Source organism: Etheostoma cragini, chromosome 4 (assembly GCF_013103735.1).
Source record: "Etheostoma cragini isolate CJK2018 chromosome 4, CSU_Ecrag_1.0, whole genome shotgun sequence".
Lineage (NCBI taxonomy): Eukaryota > Metazoa > Chordata > Actinopteri > Perciformes > Percidae > Etheostoma > Etheostoma cragini.
In genome coordinates, this window is record NC_048410.1 from 20,029,426 (window position 1) to 20,052,179 (window position 22,754).

General features: G+C 38.8%; 1 protein-coding gene across 1 annotated transcript in view; it reads right to left on the reverse strand.

Moving 5' to 3' along the window:
- necab3 (N-terminal EF-hand calcium binding protein 3) overlaps positions 1-21,923 on the reverse strand; it is a 36,216-nt gene extending 14,293 nt beyond the window's left edge. The window contains exons 1-6 of the mRNA XM_034870420.1: positions 21,633-21,923; positions 14,982-15,006; positions 6,869-6,977; positions 5,301-5,326; positions 3,443-3,540; positions 1,149-1,285 (exon numbers count right to left, since the gene is read on the reverse strand). Coding sequence (XP_034726311.1) covers positions 1,149-1,285; positions 3,443-3,540; positions 5,301-5,326; positions 6,869-6,977; positions 14,982-15,006; positions 21,633-21,761 — 524 coding nt within the window. The 5' untranslated portion in view covers positions 21,762-21,923. The remainder of the gene's footprint in view (positions 1-1,148; positions 1,286-3,442; positions 3,541-5,300; positions 5,327-6,868; positions 6,978-14,981; positions 15,007-21,632) is intronic.
- Between the last annotated feature and the right edge of the window lie 831 nt (positions 21,924-22,754).

The following is a 22,754-nucleotide window of genomic DNA, read 5'->3' on the forward strand; positions in this document are numbered from 1 at the left end:
TTTTCATTAAATGTCCTTTTTTTCCGCTGAGCATCTTCTGTGTTTCATTTATTTAATAGGTAATGCATCACAGATATGCTGGAGCCTATGTCGGGGTCTTTGATGAACTACGATTTAGAGAAAAAAGGATGAAGTACAGGATTTTTCATTGCACAAAGTACCTAACATTTTACCATTTTATGCAGCAACTCATTGCACAGTGGTTCACCAAATGTCAACAGAAATTCATATCTGTTATTCTATGATGCCCATTTACATTCAATAAAAGTGTGTTGGCTCTTTGACTGAAACACTGAATTTTAAGCAGTCTGCCTATTGCTAATGAGGCAACTTTTCGAATAATTGTGAGAATGAAGCACATTCAAAGGGTTGAAAGACATGTCTGGAAAGAAAGGCTTCTGAGATGTCGGTGATTTTTTGAATTTCCTTGCCAATTTCCTTCCTCACCAAAAACATTAGAGGACCGCTTACCTGCAGCAATTTTAATAAAATGAGGAAGAAAGTGCAGTATATTAATATAAAGTTTTTCTTTTGATGATTGTGGTCTGAATCAAAGCCTGGTTAACAGCACACCACTCTCTGAGGTCTTTGGTCATTGCCTCCCAATTTTAGCCTGCAGGCTAGTGTTTACTGGTTTGGTAAAGAATATTATGATAATATTTTAATATGGATTGGTATAATACATCATATATTACAAGACTTGGCAGAGGAAATGTCACTCCAGTTTGTAAGGTGTCATTCTTCACCTTTAGTGGTTTTGAGGATGTTTCATTTTGTAGCTTCCATGATCAGAAAACTAAAAATAACTGTAAAATGACAAATGTGTAGTGCAGTCAACAAGAAGTTCATTTTCCTTAACCCTGATGGGTATGGTAAGATGAAATTTGGTGCGTGTGTGTGTGCAATTAAGAAAATTGGAGATACCCATACATATGTTTGATGCACATGACACTCCTATTTTGTCCTGATACACAATTGTAATTTTGAGACTTGCAAGCCAATTTGACGAATCTGCTTTGTTTCACCAACACATTTCGGCACATGGCCTTCATCCGGGTGAGTTTGAGGCCATCGTATAGTATAGATAATGTCTTAGAATCTGTACAAGTAACACACAATACAGACATGTGTCATGTTGCAGTACTAACGGGGCAGGGCTGCTTTGCTCCTCCACAGCCTCCATGGCACACTGCAGGGACCTCTGTAGAGACAGTAACTGACTGGATGTCTCTCTTAGCATGAACCTTGTGACAAACTGGCCCAACACACTGGAACCCTGGTATTCCTGAAAGATAGAGGGACAAACAGAAGGAGAGTTTAAAGCACATAATGCTCAAACTCAAGCCACAAGGAAGTAAAAGCATGACAGAGGCAAGACAGACCGCAGAGACACATCAAGAGATGAGTTGATAGCTTCTCCAAAACAACAACAGGCACTTGTAAAATGGGTAACAGCGGCAATTAAATGGGCTAATTAATTCTCTGAACACATACATTATTCACTAACTCATATCTAAATTCCAAGGTGGAGGATCTTAATAGGAGACATAATTGGTGCACACGAGTCCCCAAACACGAACGTGATTATACACTCTCAAAGGACTCTTATTCACGCAATGTGCTAATGAAGTAACAGTGCAGTAGCTCTTCATCCTGACTTATAGAGACAAGTAGCTTCTACTGAACATGCATCATGGGATTAGAAGTCCAGAGCACTCCGTGCCAGACAACAGCTGATAACTTGTGATTGCACAATTCTCTATGGATTTATCCTCTCCGACAGCTTTCAAGAAGAATTAGAACAGAGGAATAACAAAGCGATCTAATTAAGACAGAACGTATATTTATTCAGCCTGACACCACAGTGGGGCCAGGAGAGCTGAAGTTCAAGAGTTTAAGGGCTATTGAGCATGTACATAGGTAACTAAGCAACAATGGGCTCTTGAACTTTTGACCTGCTGTAGCCGGCCGTTCTGCTCTCCTGGCTCCACAGTGGTGTTAGCTCATAACCTCTGTCTACATAGTCATTACTAAGGATCTAGGACCTAGGCAAATCTTTTTTTGTGGAAAAATAAATTTCTGTCACATAAGGGCCCGAAAGCTGCAGTCAGATTTGCTGTGTTCCCTGGGAAGAAATCATTGCACATGGTCAGGCACTTTTAATGAAATTTTTGAACATGTCTAGAGGCTAAAAACACATTTAAAACTTGCCCTGTTCAAGCCTGCTGGGTGCTAACTCTAGCAGGAGGATAACACGGTGTAGGCAGCACCGATTGTTTTTATTTTTCTCTCTACTGGCAGCACTCCAAATTTCCAAACAACAGAGCTATGCGTTATAATCAACTAGAAATCTCCTTTAGCAAAAATCAAAGAGATAACATTTTAATCAATATTTCACAACCTGGGTCAACTGTGACAGCTGTTCTTAATCTTACTAAGTGAAGGTTATTCCTATGAATTTAAAAAAAAACAGTTCTACTGTAGTATCTAATGATTTGTAACTTGAATCAGGTTCTGTTCAAACTAAACACTGTTGATGCAAGGGGGTTCACATTGTATTTTGGTCATGAGTTAGAGTAAACTTTGGAAGGGATGTTTGGGCTAAAAGTGATGATTTGGATCTGATCTTTGGTTTCCCACATAGCAAATCCTACATGTTAGCTAACATGTGACTTAAACACGACCTACATAAAGAATGTCTAAGGTATTGAAAGCTAGAGTGTGTTCATTGGGCTACCACTCTCCAAGCTTCTGCAGAGCTTGTAAATTGACGCTGAATCTTTGATACAATAAACCTTACAATCAAGAAACAGTGTCGAGGCGGCTTTCTTTCGACACATCATCCAGCATTGTTTGACAAATACACTTTTTCACCCTCTTGCCAACAGTTAGATGATAAGATTGATTCCACCCTTATAACTGTACCACTAACAGTTTGTTAGCTTAGCTTAGCACACATACTGCCACGTAGTGTACCTGTCTCTGTCCAAGAGCAACAAAATCTGCCTACTAAATTAGCTAAGTAACACGTTATATCTTGTATGTAAGGATTAAACAAACAACATAGTTTATGAGTGAGCTTTAGAGGATTGCTAGGCAGATGTTGTTATTATTGGACAGAGTGACTACTGTTTCCCACTGTTCCCAGTTCAGCTAATGTCTCATGGTTGTAGCTTCACATTTACCCACATGAAATAGATTTATTGTGTAACAATTGGCAACAAAGAGAAAAAGCAATTCCCACAATGTCAGGCTATTTCTTTAAATCATGTAATGGAATGGACATGTGTGTGGCTGAGGTGTTTTGATGCTGTTTTGTTAACTCATCAGTTTGACTTTTTGACTTTGTGTGTCAGTGTTTTAACATCTATTGTCTTCACACACAATAGTAATGCACTGTAGAAGCTTGATTTAAAGCAAATTCACATACAACTAAACTTACCTCTTTAGTTTTATCCATTGCCTTTAAAATGGCAACATTCAGGCTCTCCAGAGCTGAAAGTACACTCAGATACTCCCCCAGGTGCTGAGAAAAATAATCTAATAGGAAACAGGAAACAAGCTGTCAGTGTGATTGTAATGTAAGAACGTAAGAGTTTATTTCAATCTCTAAAGGTTTGGAGACAAACTCTTAAATGTTGCCAATTGCCATGGCAAATTCCAATTAAAAGAAGACCACAACAAGTGCAGTGAACATATCTTAGACGCGGGTAAAAGGATACATGTTTAGTTTTATATACAAGTTGAGATGGAAGTATTTGATCTTCACATGCCTATGCATCAATACTAATCAATGCTCACCATGACAGGAAATGGATGCTGTGTGTCATTTTAATCATCATTTTAATCACATAGTGTTATAACAATAGCTCATCAGGAGTCATAAAGATTTATTTGATGAAATGTAGCCAAATAATAAAGAATCTCCAACACACTCTCCCATTTAGGTCCCAGATAATATAGCGCACCGAACTGAGGAATCTATTTATTTAAATGAATAAAAGTTAATGGAAGTGTGGGGAAAATGCTTCAACCCAGATCTGTAAAGCACAGAACACCTTAATTTACTGTAACCAAAGAGTGCACTTGATGTGACATACAGATCCAAGGTTAATGGATCAGCAGCACCTTTTACAATCCTCTTACTTAGATTCAATTAACTTCTCCACCTGAGTGTTATGGCTCTCAGAGACACTGAGTCAAAAAAAAACAACAACTGTGAACTAAATCTGAGACAAGCGTAACATTCTGTTATGGAAAACAGTCAACAACTATTGACGTCAGATGGAAAAGATGCCATTCCCATCCAATAAATTATGCAGATGTTTTATTCTGGGTCCTACTGGTATTTAGAGGTCTCTGCTCTATTTCTTCACTTTATTCAGGCCATCCGACACAAACATACATTTTTAAGATGATAAAAAAATAGGTCAGTAGATCTGTGCCAGGCTTTCTTTCTTCATCTTTACAGGTTATAGTCAGTATTGCAGATGGACAGTGGTGTTGTTGGCAGCAGAGTATCATTTTCACCTAATTAAATTCAAAAGAATAGAGAGGCTTTGAAGAAATGGAATAACTATTTGCTTTTTGTTGAAGAGGTAGAGAAGAAGAGTGATACTACTCTGGTGTATCAGGGTAAATGTGAAGCTATCGCCAGGAGCCAACTGTGGGTTAAAAGAGACTGTCTGACGATTTCTAGAACTTTCTAAAAAAAATATGTTGACTTTGCGCAGTTATTGGGCAGCTGTGTATGGAGCTGAAGAAGGAGCAAAGATTTGAACTTCTCTCTCAAGGTCTCTTTCTCTATTCATTAAACAGATATTTCTGTTACTTTTCGTGCATACAACCAAATGCAACACTATGCACGTTTAAAAAAAAAGACTGTTTGACAATGTTAGCCATTAGTTGTCATCTCTCTATAACGTTTCTACCCTGCCTTCGTGCAAGGGCAGTAGCTTGCTTGTCTTCTGACACAATCCGACAAGTTGTAACCAACCTTAAATCTCATAAATTAATGTTACACCTCATCTATAAATCGTACAAAAAGTGAAACGTAAAGCAACAAGTTGCAGTGTTGAGCTGTCTCCATCTGTTTCCAATCTTTATGCTAAGCTAAGCTGACAGCTAGGAGAGTGGTGTCGCCCTCATCTAACTCTTGGCAAGAAAGCAAATAAGTGCATATCCCAAAATGTCTGTGCTACGACAACAATCACTGATGCAAGCAAATTTTAAATAGAGCAGTTTAACAGATTAAAGTACTATGATGCAAAAAAATCAGACAAAGCACTCTCCCAACCAACCTGATAGCTTGTCAGTGTCCAGATTGCTGCAGAGCGTGACATAACAGAAGATACATGGGAAGAGAAAGTAGTGAGTATTGAGAAAGTTGATTAAGTCATGCTGCACTTTTTCTGCTAGATAAATTGTGCAGCTCCGAACTGTAGAAATATTACAGTGTTAGCCCATAGGAAGACACACAGATGAGACACCAATGTTAAAACCATGCAAATCAGTAAAACCTAAGCACATAAACACAGCTTATTGTGCATTATGTGTGCCACAAGCTGACATATTCTGCTTTGAAAATTAGGGTTTGGCACTTAGTCATTCTATATAAATTATAAAATGTGATAGAAATATGTGGTAATGCAGTTGTGAAAGTGTCTTCTTTTTAAACAAACTTGGCTTAAAATGAATAATCCTTTGCTTTTCTAGTCATGGCAGAAACGATCACTGCAGCAAGGGAATATTCTCTGTGTTTTGTGTCTTTTAAAATCATTACCAAAGCCTGGACATGCTTTTGTTTCAGAAGTGATATTATATAAGAATTTTTATTACTTTTATTTAGAACAAGAACACCCATTATTTGACATCAAAGCTCAGATGATGCCAACTGTATCAAAGCTCAGAGCTGGTTAGAGAAGTCTGGTGGGTCACATCAGTGATAATGCCAGCGTAACAGCACGTCCAAAAACAATGTATCACACAGTGATGGAAGAACTGGCAGCAACACAACAAAACACGAATGCAGAGTTGTTACTGTAGCCGCTGCCAGACACTCGCTCTAAATGGTTGGGCGCACAAAAGAAAGAAAAAAAAGAAGTATATTAATCAATGCACTTGTGTGTTTATGCGTGGGTTTGTTTACGTTTGTGAGCCATCCTGTGAGACTAACACAGAGACTTGACAATCACTGGGAATTCACTGAGCTGAGAAATCCTGAGCTGATACAAACTGTATATGGTTTAACAGATGAGTTAGAAAGTCTTGCTTAGACAACCACTGTTGGTACAATGTAAAAAAAAATGTACAGTGAAAAAGGTTGCAAATGTCTCATAAAAACAAATCTCTAATTTGCAAAAAACTGAAAAGAGAACTCGTAAAAAAAAGAGGAGAAAACTTAAAAGCATTAAATATATCATGACAGGGGAGCAATGATCTTTTCCTCTGTGGTTGCAGTGAGTAAAACGTTATGTGCAGACCAGTGAATTCAGCAACTACCCTCAGGCTGATATCTTTGATTGCAATTCGGAGGGAGTAGGCTTTGAAGTGGCTGTAATCCACAGTATTTTATTTCCAAAGGAAGGGGGTCCAGATGAATTCAGCCTGCTTGATATTGGCTGCAGGGCTGGTTTTTATAAGACCTTCCTCCAGCTGAGACATTTAGTCTGTAACGGATTACTTGATAGAAACACAACAACTGTGCTTTAAAGCTCCAAACATGTGCTGTATCTCTGCTTCTTACTAACTGTGAAAAACACAAGTTTAATGTAGCACTTAGAAAAAATAGTAGAAATAAATGAAACATGATTAATTTCCCCAAAACAGGATTTAATTCAGAGCCCATTCAAAAACAAAAAAAACTCACTTATTTTGTCGGCCATCTATGGAGTAGAAAAGCTCCTGTAGCTCATCAGTAGTCAGGATTCCATCCGCAAAGTAGGCATTAAACTCTTCAAAGGTCAGCTTGCCATCATCTAAAACAGAGAGAAAGTATCGGCGTACATCTTTACAGAAATAACATCTGCATATCAACAATAGGGTTATAACATAAGTGTGTTGCATCAAAATGTCCAACTATTCAGCCTTGGATTACATGAGCATCTTCTTAAGGGAATCCCCTTGTATTGTTTTTGTTTTAACTATATAACAGCTTAATGATGTCTAAAAACCTGTTTTTCTCTCCACCCTGTTACATATTCCAGTTGCACATGAACTGAACTGTGGGGTCAGGAACTGGGATGATTACTGTAAAAGACTCTTGGGACATAAAAGCCGCTGTGTGCCTTATCCTCAAAGTCTGTGAGAAAACTCTCAGAGAACAATGGTTACAGGCGTAATTATGTCATCTGGTCTTTATGTGCTTAATGCTGAGCAAACAAACATTTTGGAGTCAACTACATGTGGATCTACCTATTAAAATGTAAGAGGTTGTTTAAACTTTGTAAGTTTGTTTTAATATTATCAATGATTTAGGATCATATCATTAATCAGACTCTGAAAAGGACTAAAATATATCAGCAATATGCTTTACTCTTAATACTGTAAACTCTATGTTGTTCTCTTGTTTCTATGCCCCTTTTTGTGGTTGTGGTCTGGCAGCACACTAATCTAAAAACCTGAGTAGTACCATCTCAGTACAAATGAGTCCTTTGGTTCCATCTAGAACTTTTCTCCCTTGCTCTTTCTTCCATTCTCATCCTGCAGGTCCAAATTGTTGTGGTCATTTCTAGGCTTGAAACTAATAATTAGTTTTAATTTTCAATGAATTGGTTGATTATTTTTCTGATTAGAACCTTTTAGTTTTATACCATGTCAGCAAACGGATAGTCCAATTTGACATCTTCAAACTGCTTGTTTTTTTCTAGAACCAACAGCACGAAGTCAATTCTCACTTTCAACAAGCAGGAACCAGACAACGTTTCGCATTTTTGTCTTGGTTTAAACAATTAACCTATCAAATTTCAAAGTTGTAATTTTTCGTCAAATTGATTAACTGTTCAGCACTATTTTTCACAGTTTGGATTGGTGGCATGCAATCAAACACAAAGGTCAAACATGATCTCAACTTTATTCCCAATCACTCAAATTGTATTACTTGAAACACTTTGCAGAAATAGTCCTGCTACTTCAGACTACAACTTTAAAATAAAAAGATGCAACAAAGGACAGCAGCTGGGACTTTTCAGCGTTTCCTCAAACTAGTTAACTGTGAGCACAGCTTGTTGTGACAGACAATGCTTGGAAAAATCAATATCGGAAAAAAAATAGCTTGTTTGTCATCTGTGAAAAAGTGTTCCTTTCTGAGCCTACTGTGAATCTGTCCACTATCACAGATTGCATATAGTAGTCAGCAGTTAGCCTGCCAAAGATGTTTTAATCCTCATTAAAGAGTCCACACCAACAGACAGATATGTGTCTGTGGAGAACGTTTCTGAGCCACGACAGACACCCAGGCGATCGGAATATGGAGTTGGACACTCAGTAACTCAAAAAAGACACACCAGAATGGTCAGGATGGTGATAGGGTGGAGCCAAGATGGCACACAGACAAAGGAATGTGACTTTGAAGTATTTGTTAAATCAGGCGAACAGACTGGTTTTGTCATAGAGGGTCAGACAGCTACAGAGACAATGAATAGCCATCCAGCCAAGGCATTACTGCACCCATGAAGAAACCATCACTGCTAATTGTTGTGCCTTCTTTGGGCAGATTGTTGGCTTCATAACCCCATTGAGTAATCCCCCCCTCCCGAACAATGACACTGAAACACAAAGACAAAGTAAAATGAGCCCAGTTTAATATTCCGCAGAGTTCCAATTGGCTGACTCAGAAGAGGGCAACCTTGAGGACCATCTGTTCAGTTGGAGCCTCTTAGACACTGCTCATCATTACCTCTGACCAGAATGTGTAATGTGCTTGGCGAGACAATGCCTGGTCCATGGCCATTTACTTACTTTCTCTCGTTTTCACATGGTATTTTTGTAAATCTTCCTCCAATTCTCTATTTGTTTTTTTTCGCCTCCACTTCCAGAGCAAGATCAAACTGACAACAGGACTTTAAGATTTGAAATACAAAAAGTTTCCAATTTAGTGCTGTGCTTCTTTTTCTCTGTTAGAAGCACAAAGTAAAACATGAAAAGTTTTGTACCACAGTAGAATGTCAAAAACAAATTGCAGTATCAAGCAGCATAGCAGCTCATCAGCATCTTGCACCACACTTTTTTTTTAAATCTAGCATTGCAAGCAGGTATTAATCAACACATCCATGCACTATTCATTGGTTATGGAGCAATGAATGACTTTGGATTTTTGAGCCATCAAGGGTAATTTTTGTTTTTCATAATGCATGCTTGAGCAAGGACTGAAATGTGAGGCACAAGCAGAATATTATGTACATTTTTAAAGGAGAATTCCGGCCAATTTATATGTTAATTTTGATCCCATAATAAATATGAATTCTCCTTGAAGGTGAAGTCCATGGCTCCATCTTTTCTTTGGCAACTAAATTTCAAAAACAAGAATACAGTTGATTTCTACTAAAATAAAAGTCTGTACTTAATTTGCTTTGTATCAAGAATACGTTCTAATTTAAAATACAAAAATGGGGCATGGCAAAAATGCACATAAAAACTATGTTATACAATAATAAGCACCACACGCATGGTAAGCATTGTCAAAGACAATTGGGCCTCTGCCTGTCTTAACCAATCACAAGAGCTGACTCGCTGCAATAAAGCTGTTTATCCTGAGAAAATATATGTCATTTACAAATATCCATCCACCATCAACAATCTATATCATGATCCCCTCAGTATAGATGTAATACCAAGTATCTTTTAGTATTTTTATGGAAGCTATATTGATGCAGTAATATCCCATTTTGTTGTGCTTTTATATTTTTGTTTTAGTTTTACTTATATTTTGATGCCATCTGTAGTTGGTTTGTGGATCTGAGATTAAGCTCCCTCCACATGTCTTTGTCTTCTCTTGCAGGGTTGTATTTGAAAGGCTTCTTAAATTTGGGGTGCCAAACTAGACAGGCAGCTTTTATGCTCAGTAGTGACACTCTTGATCAGTTTGATGGACTACTGATGATACTGACAGTGTCCTCTATTAACTTTGACAGTTCTGGGTTAAATGTCTTCCTCATGAAAGTGAATGACTACAACAAAAACACAAGCCTGGACCTCTGTGTGGTTTTTTACTTCTTCTATTATTAGTTTTATGATAATGAGAAAATCTGTTGGGAGTTGATTGCGAGCACCCCATATGAGGTCACTTGATATGCTGAAAGGGTTGAGAGAGTTTTCAAAAATTGACATATTGATATACATGAATATTTCGCCACCTCATGACCCAAACCTGCTATGGATCAAGCTAAACCGTTTATAAACTATCTCTGTCCCTCACAGCTTTCATAGGCTCAGATAATGTGATGTACTGTTATACATTTGTATACTAGAAAGGTATTTGTCTTATATGCATCACTTCAATTATTCCTCCTCTTACAGTGCTATCCAAACAGCCGCAGCATTCAGTTACTAAACATGATGATGATACAGATCCCAAACGCCAGCTGATGCCTCTGAATTGATAAATGATTCATGCATGGCTAAACAGCATATAAGGATCCCACACGGGTTCCATAAGTAGATCACAGTTTCCAAAAACACTCATGGCAAACACATTATGTAAATTATGCATAACTTATAAAGCATGGCGCCTGTCATGTTCCAAGTTAATGGGAAGCTATTCCTGGAACATTTTCAGAGAACAAATCAAGTTTCCTTGAGAATAACTTAATCACAGTCTGCAAATGAATCATTTCTCTGTATCAGTAAATGTTGTTGACCCTGTTTTAAACGACACAGGAGCTCTTTGGACAAACACAATGCCTGTGTACGTCTTTTTCACTTGAAATCAGAGTTTCATATTATTATCATTTAATTTTGTTGATGTTATCTGATGCTTTTTTTCAAAATATAATATATCATATGAAACCAGACAACCTAAGCGATATATTACCTACCATTTCATGCTAGCTTGGAGGCTAAATAACTGTCCAAACTTAGACTAAATTTTGGCAAGGGAAAATGTTTTCTATGAATACCATGAGTCTCCGCTTTGCAGACGTGCCCACTTTTTGCTTATCCCATGCAGTTAGGGGCAATAGCCAGGTTTTTTATTTCATGTAGTATAAATGTGTTATTTCAGACTATTCTAAAATGGTGTATTTGAATATTATACTGAGGTCCCTTATAAGTCGTGGAATTGCAGGAATTGGGTCTGACTGGAAAGGTGGATTCAATAAGCTTAATTGTATTCATGTGTGATTATGTAGTAGTAACTGAGACCATTTTTTGGAACTTGTGTTACTGTGTGAAATGACATGTTGTGACCTCTAGGATAATCACAACCGCCTGCAACTTCAGATTTGTCAGCAAAATGATCAGTGTTAAACTCTACTTTAGTGTAACAGAAATAGGTTTCAAGATAAGTGATTCTGTTTCAACTAAATTCCTACCATGATGCAACCTAAATCTAGTAACATACGTTTGCCTCTCATTAGGTGGCAGAAGTGAAAAGGAGTCATCCTCAACATTTGTTATATTCTGGTTTCACAATGAAGTAGACAGTTTAAGAACAATTAGATACAAAATTGGATGTAGTGTCTACGCGTGATTTTTTTTCTACAGCAACTATCGTGCTTTTCCCAAATGATTTACTGATTTTTTTTAGGCATTATCAAAAAGCTTCCATAAATGGGGAAATAAATCTTCCCGAGGAAGCATGCCCACCACAACACCTTGCTCCGCCCCTGGTGATATTCTCCTTTGAATGGAACTAAAATCTAAGCAGTTAAAGCACTCATACAGCACATTTGCTGCACAGAAAATTCTATTATTACAGCAAAATAAAAGTAGCTATACATCCTACTGTGGGTTGAGTCAAAAGCCCTATTCATTCATTGCTTTTTAATGCTAATAGCACTTAACAATTTCAAGGTCAGAAAAATGTTTTCTGAAAGAGTAAGGCTGATGAAATGTACTGATTCTGCAACACAACAGGACGCAGGCAGATAGGGTGTTTTCTTCTTAAAAAAAGAGTCTGAATACTGTAACCAAAGTGCTCACAAGACCAGAGTAAACAAGAACCGAATGAGCAAGTGAGGAAGTCCTGTAAAGTAGGGCACAAAGTAGGCCACGCTCTTATCTCTCCAAAGGTTAGTCCCACTGCAGCCTCTCCTAAGTGGTTTATAAATTCCCATGAATGCATCACAACCTCCAAAGCAACTAGCATTGCTGGAGAGAGTTGGGTCTTGTTTCTTCATGGCAAACTCAAACTATACACTACTGTATGCGCAAACCATTCAGATTCTGGCATCCTTAGTATTATTGCTCTAATTAGGATTTGTTCCATCAGGCCAACTGTGGGGAAAGCTGTGATATGGGCTTCCTTCCACCTTCCATATCCTAATTTAAGTTTCGATGCTGCTTTTAGATCACGCTGCTTTTCGATTCTCCAGCTCACTAATGGTCGGAAGCTCACTGGTCTTTTCCTCCACATTGGAGAAGATGTCAGGTGAGTGAGGGGAGTGAGGTTCATTAAAACCTGATAACAAAAAGAGGACGTGACCTCATCACACTTGAAGGTGTTTTCTATATTTAGGGCAAATGTGAATATCCTTGTAAGGAAGACAAACGTTTCCCAGTTCTAATTTGATGTTTTGTTTTCATTTCTTTCAAGATTGCTGATCTGTGACCATTTTGCCAATTAGGTGGTGACAGCCGGGGTTACATAAGCTGGCTAATTATTCTCAAGATTGCACGCATGGGTAATAGTCTAAATCCTTTAAAGCATATGCTTCTAAAAGTCATAAACCAAAACTGAGTTTGACTTCTTTACAGTCTGCTTTTATCTAAGAAAAAAAATTATACAAACTCAAAATTCACTCACTAGCTTTTTACACAACTGTACTGTATCCATCTTCTTCGGTGGAAGGGGTTTTCTCAGTTGTTACTGAGATGGATTTATTGACATGCAAGCTCAGTGGTCAAGTCAAGTCAAATTTATTTATGAGGCTTCAAAATCACAACTCTCTCATGTTCGGCGAATGCACCAGGGATACAGTATTCTGTAGACAAAGCAGAAAAACTGCTAAAGTTCAGCACATTTATTCATGGGCCAGATTAAGGTAAAAAGGTTTACAGCAAAACACGAGACAAGCAAGGGTCAGGAAACAGATGTCACCCTACATCCTTAGATCCTCACAGTGTGACATGGTTAGAACCATTGGAAAAAGTGGATAAGATAACCTTCTGTTTTGTCAGACTACAATTTCCATGGTCAAGAAGGAACTTGGATCATAGTACATGTTGTTTGGAACTGGGCAGGTAGCAAAACAGCTGCAAGACGCTAAAACGCTCCATGGGCTGAGGGGTCCTTAAAGTGCGGCCCTTGAAACAGACGATGAGCTAGCATGTCAATGTATCCATGAACAAATTCAGTGTTTTGATTACAAAATGAATTTCTACAGTGACACAGGGGACAAGAACGGGACACAAACCCTGGTCTCTTGGGTGAAAGTCCTGTGTTGTTTTACCCATCCACCACCCCAACCAACTTCCTCAGGCAGAATTTAGGTCTTTCATACTACTCACTACCGTTGTTGTTCTTAACACTACGTCATCTTACAGTGCTGCGGTCGAGTGCTGCCAAGTGTGTCTGGTACAGATGCTAAAAGGTGATTTTTTCATTGGTATCCCACGCTAAGAGCCACTAACCAAGCGTCCGTATTTTACGAGTTATGAGTGAGAACGGGTTAAAAATAAAATACTGGTTTATCATTTAAAGCATTCTACGGCTATGAGCTTTATTTTGTTGATGTTGCCTAAATTAATCTAATCTCAGTGGTGTTTATTACTGAAAGATAAAGAACAACGAATGTGCGCAGTATATTTCCTTTGTGTTTTCCTTTTACGGGAACACTTCTCTTATCCTCTCCCCAACATCCTTTCTCCACAGAAAGTTCAGTAATGATAGTCTTTGAGCTCATTATGAAAAAAAATCCAACAGAGCATACATTTGGCCATAAACCACAGAACAATCTATCGCACGCAAGACTGGTCATAGCAAAGGTTAAGAGCTGAGAAGTAATTGCTGTTTAAAAGCATGCTGATTACAGTCCCTGTGAATGCTACAATGTTTCGTTGATCTTCCCTCTTTGTTGATTTGTTTTTTGACATCTTATTTCATCTGTTGTTTGGCAGTAATTAACATATTTTTGGGCAGGACGTGCCAGAGGTAAGGAGGACCGTTATTATACAGCATTGTGTATTATACAATACGGAAGCCTATTGTGCTAGAGGTGTTTCTCTAATTAAGTATTTTACCTAGGAAGGATTTCATAATAAAAATGAGCTGAAAACATGTAAAAGTTAGTTTCAACACAGAAAAAGGATCACTGTTTTGGATTGACAACCAAACATTTGCACAAACCACATACATTCCTCACTTACCTTATTATTAGCAAAGATCATACATGAATTTAAGGAATTTGTGTGAAATTACTGAAACACATAGCCTACCTGCCAGTGTGGGTGTATGTGTGTGTATACATTTCTGAGGATGAGTAGTAACCTTGTTTGCATTTGCTAATAAAGCCATATCGTCACCAGTTCACTGCTAAAAAAATAACTTGACCCAACCATAACTCCCATTCATTTATAACAGCCAATAATCTATGTTGATACTGACAGAGAGGTGCTCAATTTTACGTGACATGTTGTTCCAGTCGCGGCTATAATACACTGTCTTAGCATCATTTTAAATGGGCAGGGAAACCTGTTGGTGCATTTGGCGCAAAGCAGCTTAATTTAAAGAGTCATACATGCAAATCCTCCCAGATTGTCTGAGGTATAATAACTCGTGGAAGAATTATTGGAAACAATAAGCATGCATGTGACAAATTACTCACCGTTTTTGTCTGCTCTGCGGAAAATCTGAAAAACAAAAATGGGGTAGCAGATGGTTAATACCTCTAGTCAAGCATCCCCAAATGGGTCATTGTGGTACACAAGTACAAGTTAGAAAGAATGATAGCAATTTGTCAGAAACTCAACAGGATGTTTCACATACTACTGACGGTTCATTTGTGCTGGTGTACCGAACAGAAACATGCCTACAACGTCTTTCACAAAGGCTATTTATTATACACCGTGTGCATGAGTGATGTTAGGTTGAATGCTAATTCAAAGTATGTGTCAGTAGTAAAATAGCTTCAACAATTTTCACTTCTGTAGTAAATAGTAATTTTTAGAAGAAGCATAAGCCCATTGATTGGAAAGAGGCTCTATAGTCATTGGGGCCTATTTTAACGATCTAAGCGCACGGTGTGAAGCAGATGGCTCAGGTGCGTGCAGTGTGGCCCATTATCTTCCAGGCTCCCCAGTCTGATATACCGCTAAGGGGAAAAGCTTAAAGGACTGAGATGTGTTATTATTCCATGTGTGATGCTTATTTGTTCTATTTGTTTGAATGTCACATGTTATGTTTTATTTAATTGTGTGTGTGCGGTGAACGTGATTGACTGTTTGATTAATGTAGGTGTAAATATGTGTATACTGTATTGTTTTAATATTGAAGAGAGATAGATATAGTTGTTGTTGGATGTGGATGGTGATCCAAATAAACAATGAACAGAGGAGCAATAGTGTAGCTACTCTGCAAACGTTTTATTAACAGTTGAGTCATCAATACGTCGTCTGTCATCAATTTTGCCTTTTATCATCAATGCAAAGCAATTTTATTTATATATTAAAATTCAGACACAAGGGCAATTCCAAGTACTTTACAAAAGCATAAACATACAAAAAAAAAGAAGCTGCATGCAGTATTGAGCGGGCCCTCACATATTCCCGCATGTCAAGGTTGCCTGCAGGATGCTGGCTGACAGGGCCTTGCATTTCATTGACTGCCAGTCACTGCATGCAAGAGTTAGACCTTATTGCCTTCATGGAAAACATAGCGTTGTAAATTACATTTATAAAATGTTACTTCCTATGTGGTGCAAGACAATACACGCTATGTACTGTAAACGTCATGTTGCTGTTTATCATGTGTACCACACCATGTACATTTCATGTAAATTGGATGATCTTTGTCACACAAGGCTGACTTCCTATTGCAAGTAGTGACAGAGAAAATAAGTGGGAGATTTAAGCCTTAATTTAAAAGATTTTAAAAGATCAACAAAATCTAAAGAGTGTAGAATCAGGCAGGAACATGAGGCCAGCTGACATCCCTGAACAGAGTAGTCTATTTAATAGATAGACTCCAAGAATCTGTCACTGCTGCGGCTGCTTTCTACTTCCGTTGCAGCTGACTGCAGTTCCACTTCAGGATTCACACATATGTGATTCTACAGACCATTTTCAGTACAGACAACATGTCATAGAAGGAAAAACACGGGTGCAATTTTTGAAGATACCTGAATTACAGTTAGGTGCCATGCCATCATGTGTGCCGGCTCATTTACTGCTACACTTAAATTAGAGCCATTGTTAGTGTTATTAATTACACCTGTGTGTTCCCTTTAATGACTGGTCTAAAAACCTGCAGTGAAAAAGGCCTACTTGAGCTATTGCTGCTGTTGTTGCAATAAAAGGAAAACATCTGTGATGAACTTCACAAATCTCTTTTTACATGGCACATATAATACTGTTCAAATACTGGAAGGTGAGGTTGTGTGCATGCCGTTAGGCATGGTTTAAAAACTGCAAAACTGCAATGAGGAATATGACAAGGATGAATGCAGATAGCTGACTATATGCATGGTTATTGTAGTAATGGTCATGGAGATTTACTATTGTTAACGGAGTCTTAAACATTACTCGTGGCAGCAACTTTACAACACAGCCTTGTTTCAGGGCTGGTGAGACTAAACATATTTGACACAGATCAGCTGAAATCAACATTAGAACAACTTCAATAATGATGTGTGACTAACACTGGGAAAGCAATTGGTTCGCTGACATGAACAAGACACAAGGACATTCAAAATGACTCATGGCTGCCCAAATGAGGGGTGGTAGTCAACTAAGGGCAGCCTTGAAAACGGGCTGCCTCTTGGATGACAAAGAAAATTCCAGTTTCCAATTCCAGGCAGAACATCAATGCATCGCATGATTTTAAAAGACATACTGCACATGCAAATCAAAGATCGAAGAATAGAATTTATTTCTCCACTGTGTCATTGTCCCTAACTAGCTTCAATTCTGAGATCTGACAACAAGGCAGGATCAAGGACCACAGACGGCACTGGGCAACCTCACATACTAATCAGACAGGTTTTTACATCAGTCCCAAGTGTAACCATAATCACCAAACCACTTATCAAAGCTGGAGTAGTTTGAAGTAGCTCTTGAAAATCAAATGGAGGTTGACAGTTTGGGTGACAGTTCTAACGATGAGCTTTCTTTTCATGTCCAATATGTGGGTTGGATTATTGAACTGAAACATGTTCCATTAATTGCTGTGAACTGGTCCTTTCACCCAATGTAGCAACAAAATGAGCTGGTGACTAAAATGTTATTAACGGCCAAAAATGAGAGAAGGAAAGTCTATACTGTGTGCGGAGATGTCTTTCAATGGTGTTTTTTGCCTCTACTGTTGCCTTCCAGGAAGCAAACCCGGACCTCAACCCTAATCATAACCATTATCACGCTGCCTGGAAGGAGATGTTGGGGGCAAAAAACACCAAACGCCTTAAGAAAACAGAATCTGATACTGAATCGGAATTTAGTTTCAACCTATTAGTTACAATTTAAACTGTATCCTTTTAATTCATTCAGCAAACAGCATATTTCTTAAATCAGCAGTTTAAGACCATGACAACTGCAAATTTTCTGCAATTCAAATACAACATTGGCACTATCGTTTGTTTAAGAATAAATTTCTATAAGCAGCACAGTTATGAACCAGAGGCCCAAAATATAACTCATACATCAATACGTCTAACTTCATTCCTATTTCGAAGCCATGCAATGAAAATGAAAGAAAATGTGATCTGTTCTATTCTATCGATTCCTTTCCCCTCCCTCAGTTTGTTGTTGCCATTGTCGGGACTGACAGTCTTGTCAGCTTTGACCTACAGGTTATTAATAACAGCAGAACCTGTCCCTCACTTTCATTTTCCAGAGGTCAATAAGCTGAAGGTCTGCACTTCTTTCCTCCTGTCTGTCAATGTCTGTCTCTCCACAGCTTCAGATCTGGCTGATAACAAGAGCCAAGTCAATTCAAACCACTTCACAACACACTCATTGCTTGCTTTTAATTCATCTGTCTAGACTTAAAGGTGCCTAGGAAGCTGCATATTACTGCCTGTATTATTTGATAAAGTGAAATTCTGCTTTTAACAGCATAATGACAGGACAATTTGAGCCATCACCCCGCTTATAAGAACAGGAATTTCATATTCTACCTTCTGGTAGAAGACTTACTTTAGGCTTCTATGCAACATTGTATAGTATTAGTTTTTCCCATCTCAGTCAGCAGTCTTTTTATTTCCCTCCCTGTGCACTGTAACATACAAGCCACTCCCTCTTCCTGCTTGATTCAATGGAGAATAGTTCCCGACAGTAAGGTGAAAGTTGTTTGTTGTTCAGCTTTGTTTTTTTAGGCTCTCCGGCGTCAGGAGAAGATAATGCATCATTTACAGCAAGTCCAAAAAAGGTCAGACCTTCTTCCCAGAGCACTGCTGTTCTGATGACATGCGGCAGGTGTTATGAGACAGTGGGTTCTCTCAGGCTCACACACTGTTTGGTGCAGGGCTTAGAAGAGGTTTCAGATAGAAGAAACCAGAGCACATGATCACACTTTATTGAGTATGTTCTATATGCCATTTTCCTTGGGGATTCTTAGGGATTCACTAAGATGTATATTTCCTTCTATTTCCTCGAATCCTCACGTGCCATGATTTGTGTTTCTCCAGCTCAAAAACAGCAAAGCAAGAGCAGTTGTAGAAAGGATGAACATCAGGAGAGGGAGAATAGCGATGCAAGAGAGCAAAAGAGAAAGACAGAAAATCAGAGAGAGGGCTAGTGAAGAAGTAAGCCTCCGAAATGCAAAACCACGGGACCCACAAAACAAAGACATTAGAAAAGATTTAGCAATGTGGATGATGAAATCACCTCTTGCCACCACCAGCGTCATTTAATGTCCACGGCCTTGGAACGGAAATTCTTTTGAGGCATGGCTTTGTCCGTCCTTCTAGGAATGTGAGTCAAATACTGTGAATCTCAGATTCTACATTTACTAACTGTCTCAACATCAACCCACTATTGATGTATTGATCTATCTGTTTGTAGCATTTTTTTTAAATTGGTCTAATACTACAAAGATTCAAATACTCTTTTACCCCATCCATTTAGTAATCTGGTGTTATTTTTTTGTCTGATCTCCAGTTAACTATTGAAAATCAATGTGTACAACTGCAATTATAACATTCACCCGGCATTATCTCTGAAAATCTTTCGCCATTGATCTTCACTCAACCTTTGCTCCAGGCACACAAAGTATTTATTTTTATGTATTTAGGCTTATTAGCTGATCAGCTGACTTCATTGAGCCTATTTCACACTGTGAGGACTGGTGGAAATACCTTATACATATATGGTGCCATATTCTAAAGTCAAACGCTGACTGCTGAAACAATTGGGTAACCTACAGGCAGAAATGAGATGTCCGAAATCTGCATTTCGTTTCTCCTTCAGTAAAAAAGAATGGAAAAACAAAACAAAAAAACTCGAAACTAAAACAGCATGTCCTTGTCTTGCAGATTACTTAATATTTCTAGACTCCATATTCTCTGACACCGGCTGTTTTAGACATTTCAAACACAGTTATGGGAGTTATAGTTTAGTATATTGAGTTTTCTCTGTTGATGAAGCAGAAAAAAGTGCTTCATCAACAGAGAAAACTCAAGGATGAAGACTTGCGTTCAACGTGCACATCTTTTACATGAGGCCCATGTCAGATTCCAGTGTGAACTGGTTACAGTTTTTAATAAGAACAATACAACAAAAAGATCAGATTCAATGTGGTTTGTGTTTTTCACATTCTTATGGAAAAAAACAGATCTGAGTCACACATGAGCAAAAAGCCACTTTTGCCCATAGTGTGAAAACAGGCTTAATGTGGAGGCACTTTGGTGCTGCACCTCGTTCAGGGACAGTTTGCACGGATGCGGTGACAATTCTGCCATGTGATTAATGCGTCCGTTTTTAGACAAGGCTGCCTGGGTACTGTATTCGTGACGGAGAAAGATGTCAGTAAGGGAAAGCGTAGATTTGGACACATTAATGTCCTACTAACCCAGAACATCATGTCAGTTTGTAATGGATGAACAATAACTGTGTTGATGGATAGTTTCTGCTGCAGTGCTATGCAGTTATTTGTTTAAACTCCAATTAGGTAGTATGTGTGCATGTTTGTGAATGTGTGTGTGTGTGTGTGTTTGTGTGTGTGTGTGTGTTGCTGCTAGAGATGGTCCAATACCATATTTTCCGTCCTGATACTGATTCTGATACCTGAACTTGCGTATCGGCCGATACCGAGTACTAATCCAATACCAGAGTGCCATATATTTTATTACCGTTTAAACAGCTGTATACTACTATCTCAGTATGTGTGTGATATGATTTCTATTTTAGTTATTGGTCTGGCTCAGATTAAACTCTCAAACAATGAACATCACTGAACTTTCTTTTATTATGCAGTTTAACAGAAAAAAACATAAAATAAACTACTTTAAGGTAGATTTTCTTTAGGGTTTTAGTATGTGGTATGGGATCGTTGCATTAACTCCTGTACTTCCCGATACTAGCGTTTTAGGCAGTATCGGAGGCGATACCGTTACTGGTATCTGTATAGGAACATCTCTAGTTGCTGCATAAAGCTTTGAAAACCCAGAAGTGTTTGTACAGTACGTGTGTGTGCAACAAAAAGAGGAAAACCCCCAGCAGTTCCTAAACCTGTCCGACTGTGAGAGCTTAATTTATCATGCAGAGGCAGCAGCTGCAGCTCTTCCTACTGTCCTCTGGCACACACACACACACACACACACACACGCACACACACACACACACACACACGCACACACACAACCACACACACACACACACACACACACGCACACACACAACCACACACACACACACACAAGCACGCACACACACACACACACACAAAGACACACACGCACACACACACGCACACACGCACACACACAAACACACACACACACACACACACACAAGCAGACATGCACACATGTATGCACACACACACACACGCACACACACACACACACACACAGACACACCGCCTGACACCTTTGGATGTGTGATGTGGGTATACAAGAGAAAAACATCAAAAACAAAGTCAAAATTAGAACAATGTTGCTATTGATTTCTCCATCCTTTTTGATTTTATGCAGTTAAAGACTTACAGTTCATTTTATCAAGACACTGAGATTGATTGCAAGATTAATAATAGCTCTAATAATTTCATAGAATACAAACACCACTTTCCTCGGTGATGTGTAGAGTAAGAGAGTTGATGTACTCACATCATGGAAGATAGTGAGTCCTTGTCCGGCGCTGTGCAGCGGCGGCTGCTGCTGCTGCTGCTGAGCCCGGAGATGCTTCTGTTTGGCCGACTGCAGGCACATAGTGATCATCTCCGTACAAGCCAGCATCTTCAAAACGCGTCGAGAAACACCGTGATCCGGCGGATCGCTCGCTGAAGGGGGAAGCTTGAAGTAAAGTAACGGCGGTGGTCTGGAGGAGAGGCACCCTGCAGGTGTGACAGATACGAGTGAAGGCGGAGCGGACGGGGACTCGGAGATGCTCTGCAACTTTGTGGTGCGCAGCTGAGCAGAGCTGCCAGCCCCCACCTGCTGGAGCCGCTGTGATTGGCTCGTTCACCTGAGCCGTGCATCTGGATCACAGTGCTACTTCATCAGGACCACATGCTCCTTAAAGCCTCCGACAACTCTTAGTTTATCTGTTATTACCGTCAATGCATGGAACACAAGGAGGCTAATCCTATATGCGAATGGACAAACAGGACTATGACCCTTTATGTCAACATTGGGATGCAGGGAGAGATCATAGTTTTTTTGTCTGGTTAGTATTAACCCTAAATATGCAATTTGTTTCTCTTGTGTCGCATACTATACAGTCAGGTTAAAATGTGCATTGATTGTAAAGTTTAACGTGAATATTTTGATGCATTCGGGTCAGAAACAACTTTAGAGCTTTAAAATTCCACTAGACCACATTTATCAGACACTGACATCTACTGGAATATGGAAGGCATTGTTTTGACATTCAGATATTAGTATGTTATGATCAATTATGTTGCAGTACATTGGCTATTGTAGCCTATTGCATGCAGGTTCTTTCCGCTTTAAGAATTTTAATGACTAATTTGTAGCCATACCTTTGAACTGTAGGCCTAATAGGTGTAGGATAACCCACTGTCTGCAGTAATTAAAAGTGGGATAATAAGAAAAATTTGAAAGGGTGAACACGATGAGATGGGCTACCTATTTCATTGGTTTTGAGACTATTTAAAATCAAAATCATAAAAACGTTGTAGGAGTAGTAGCCTGGTCATGGGGAGCACAGCTATTCCAAGCTTTTAGATGTTCTCTTCCTTTCAAAACTATCCAGTTAGGAATATTCTA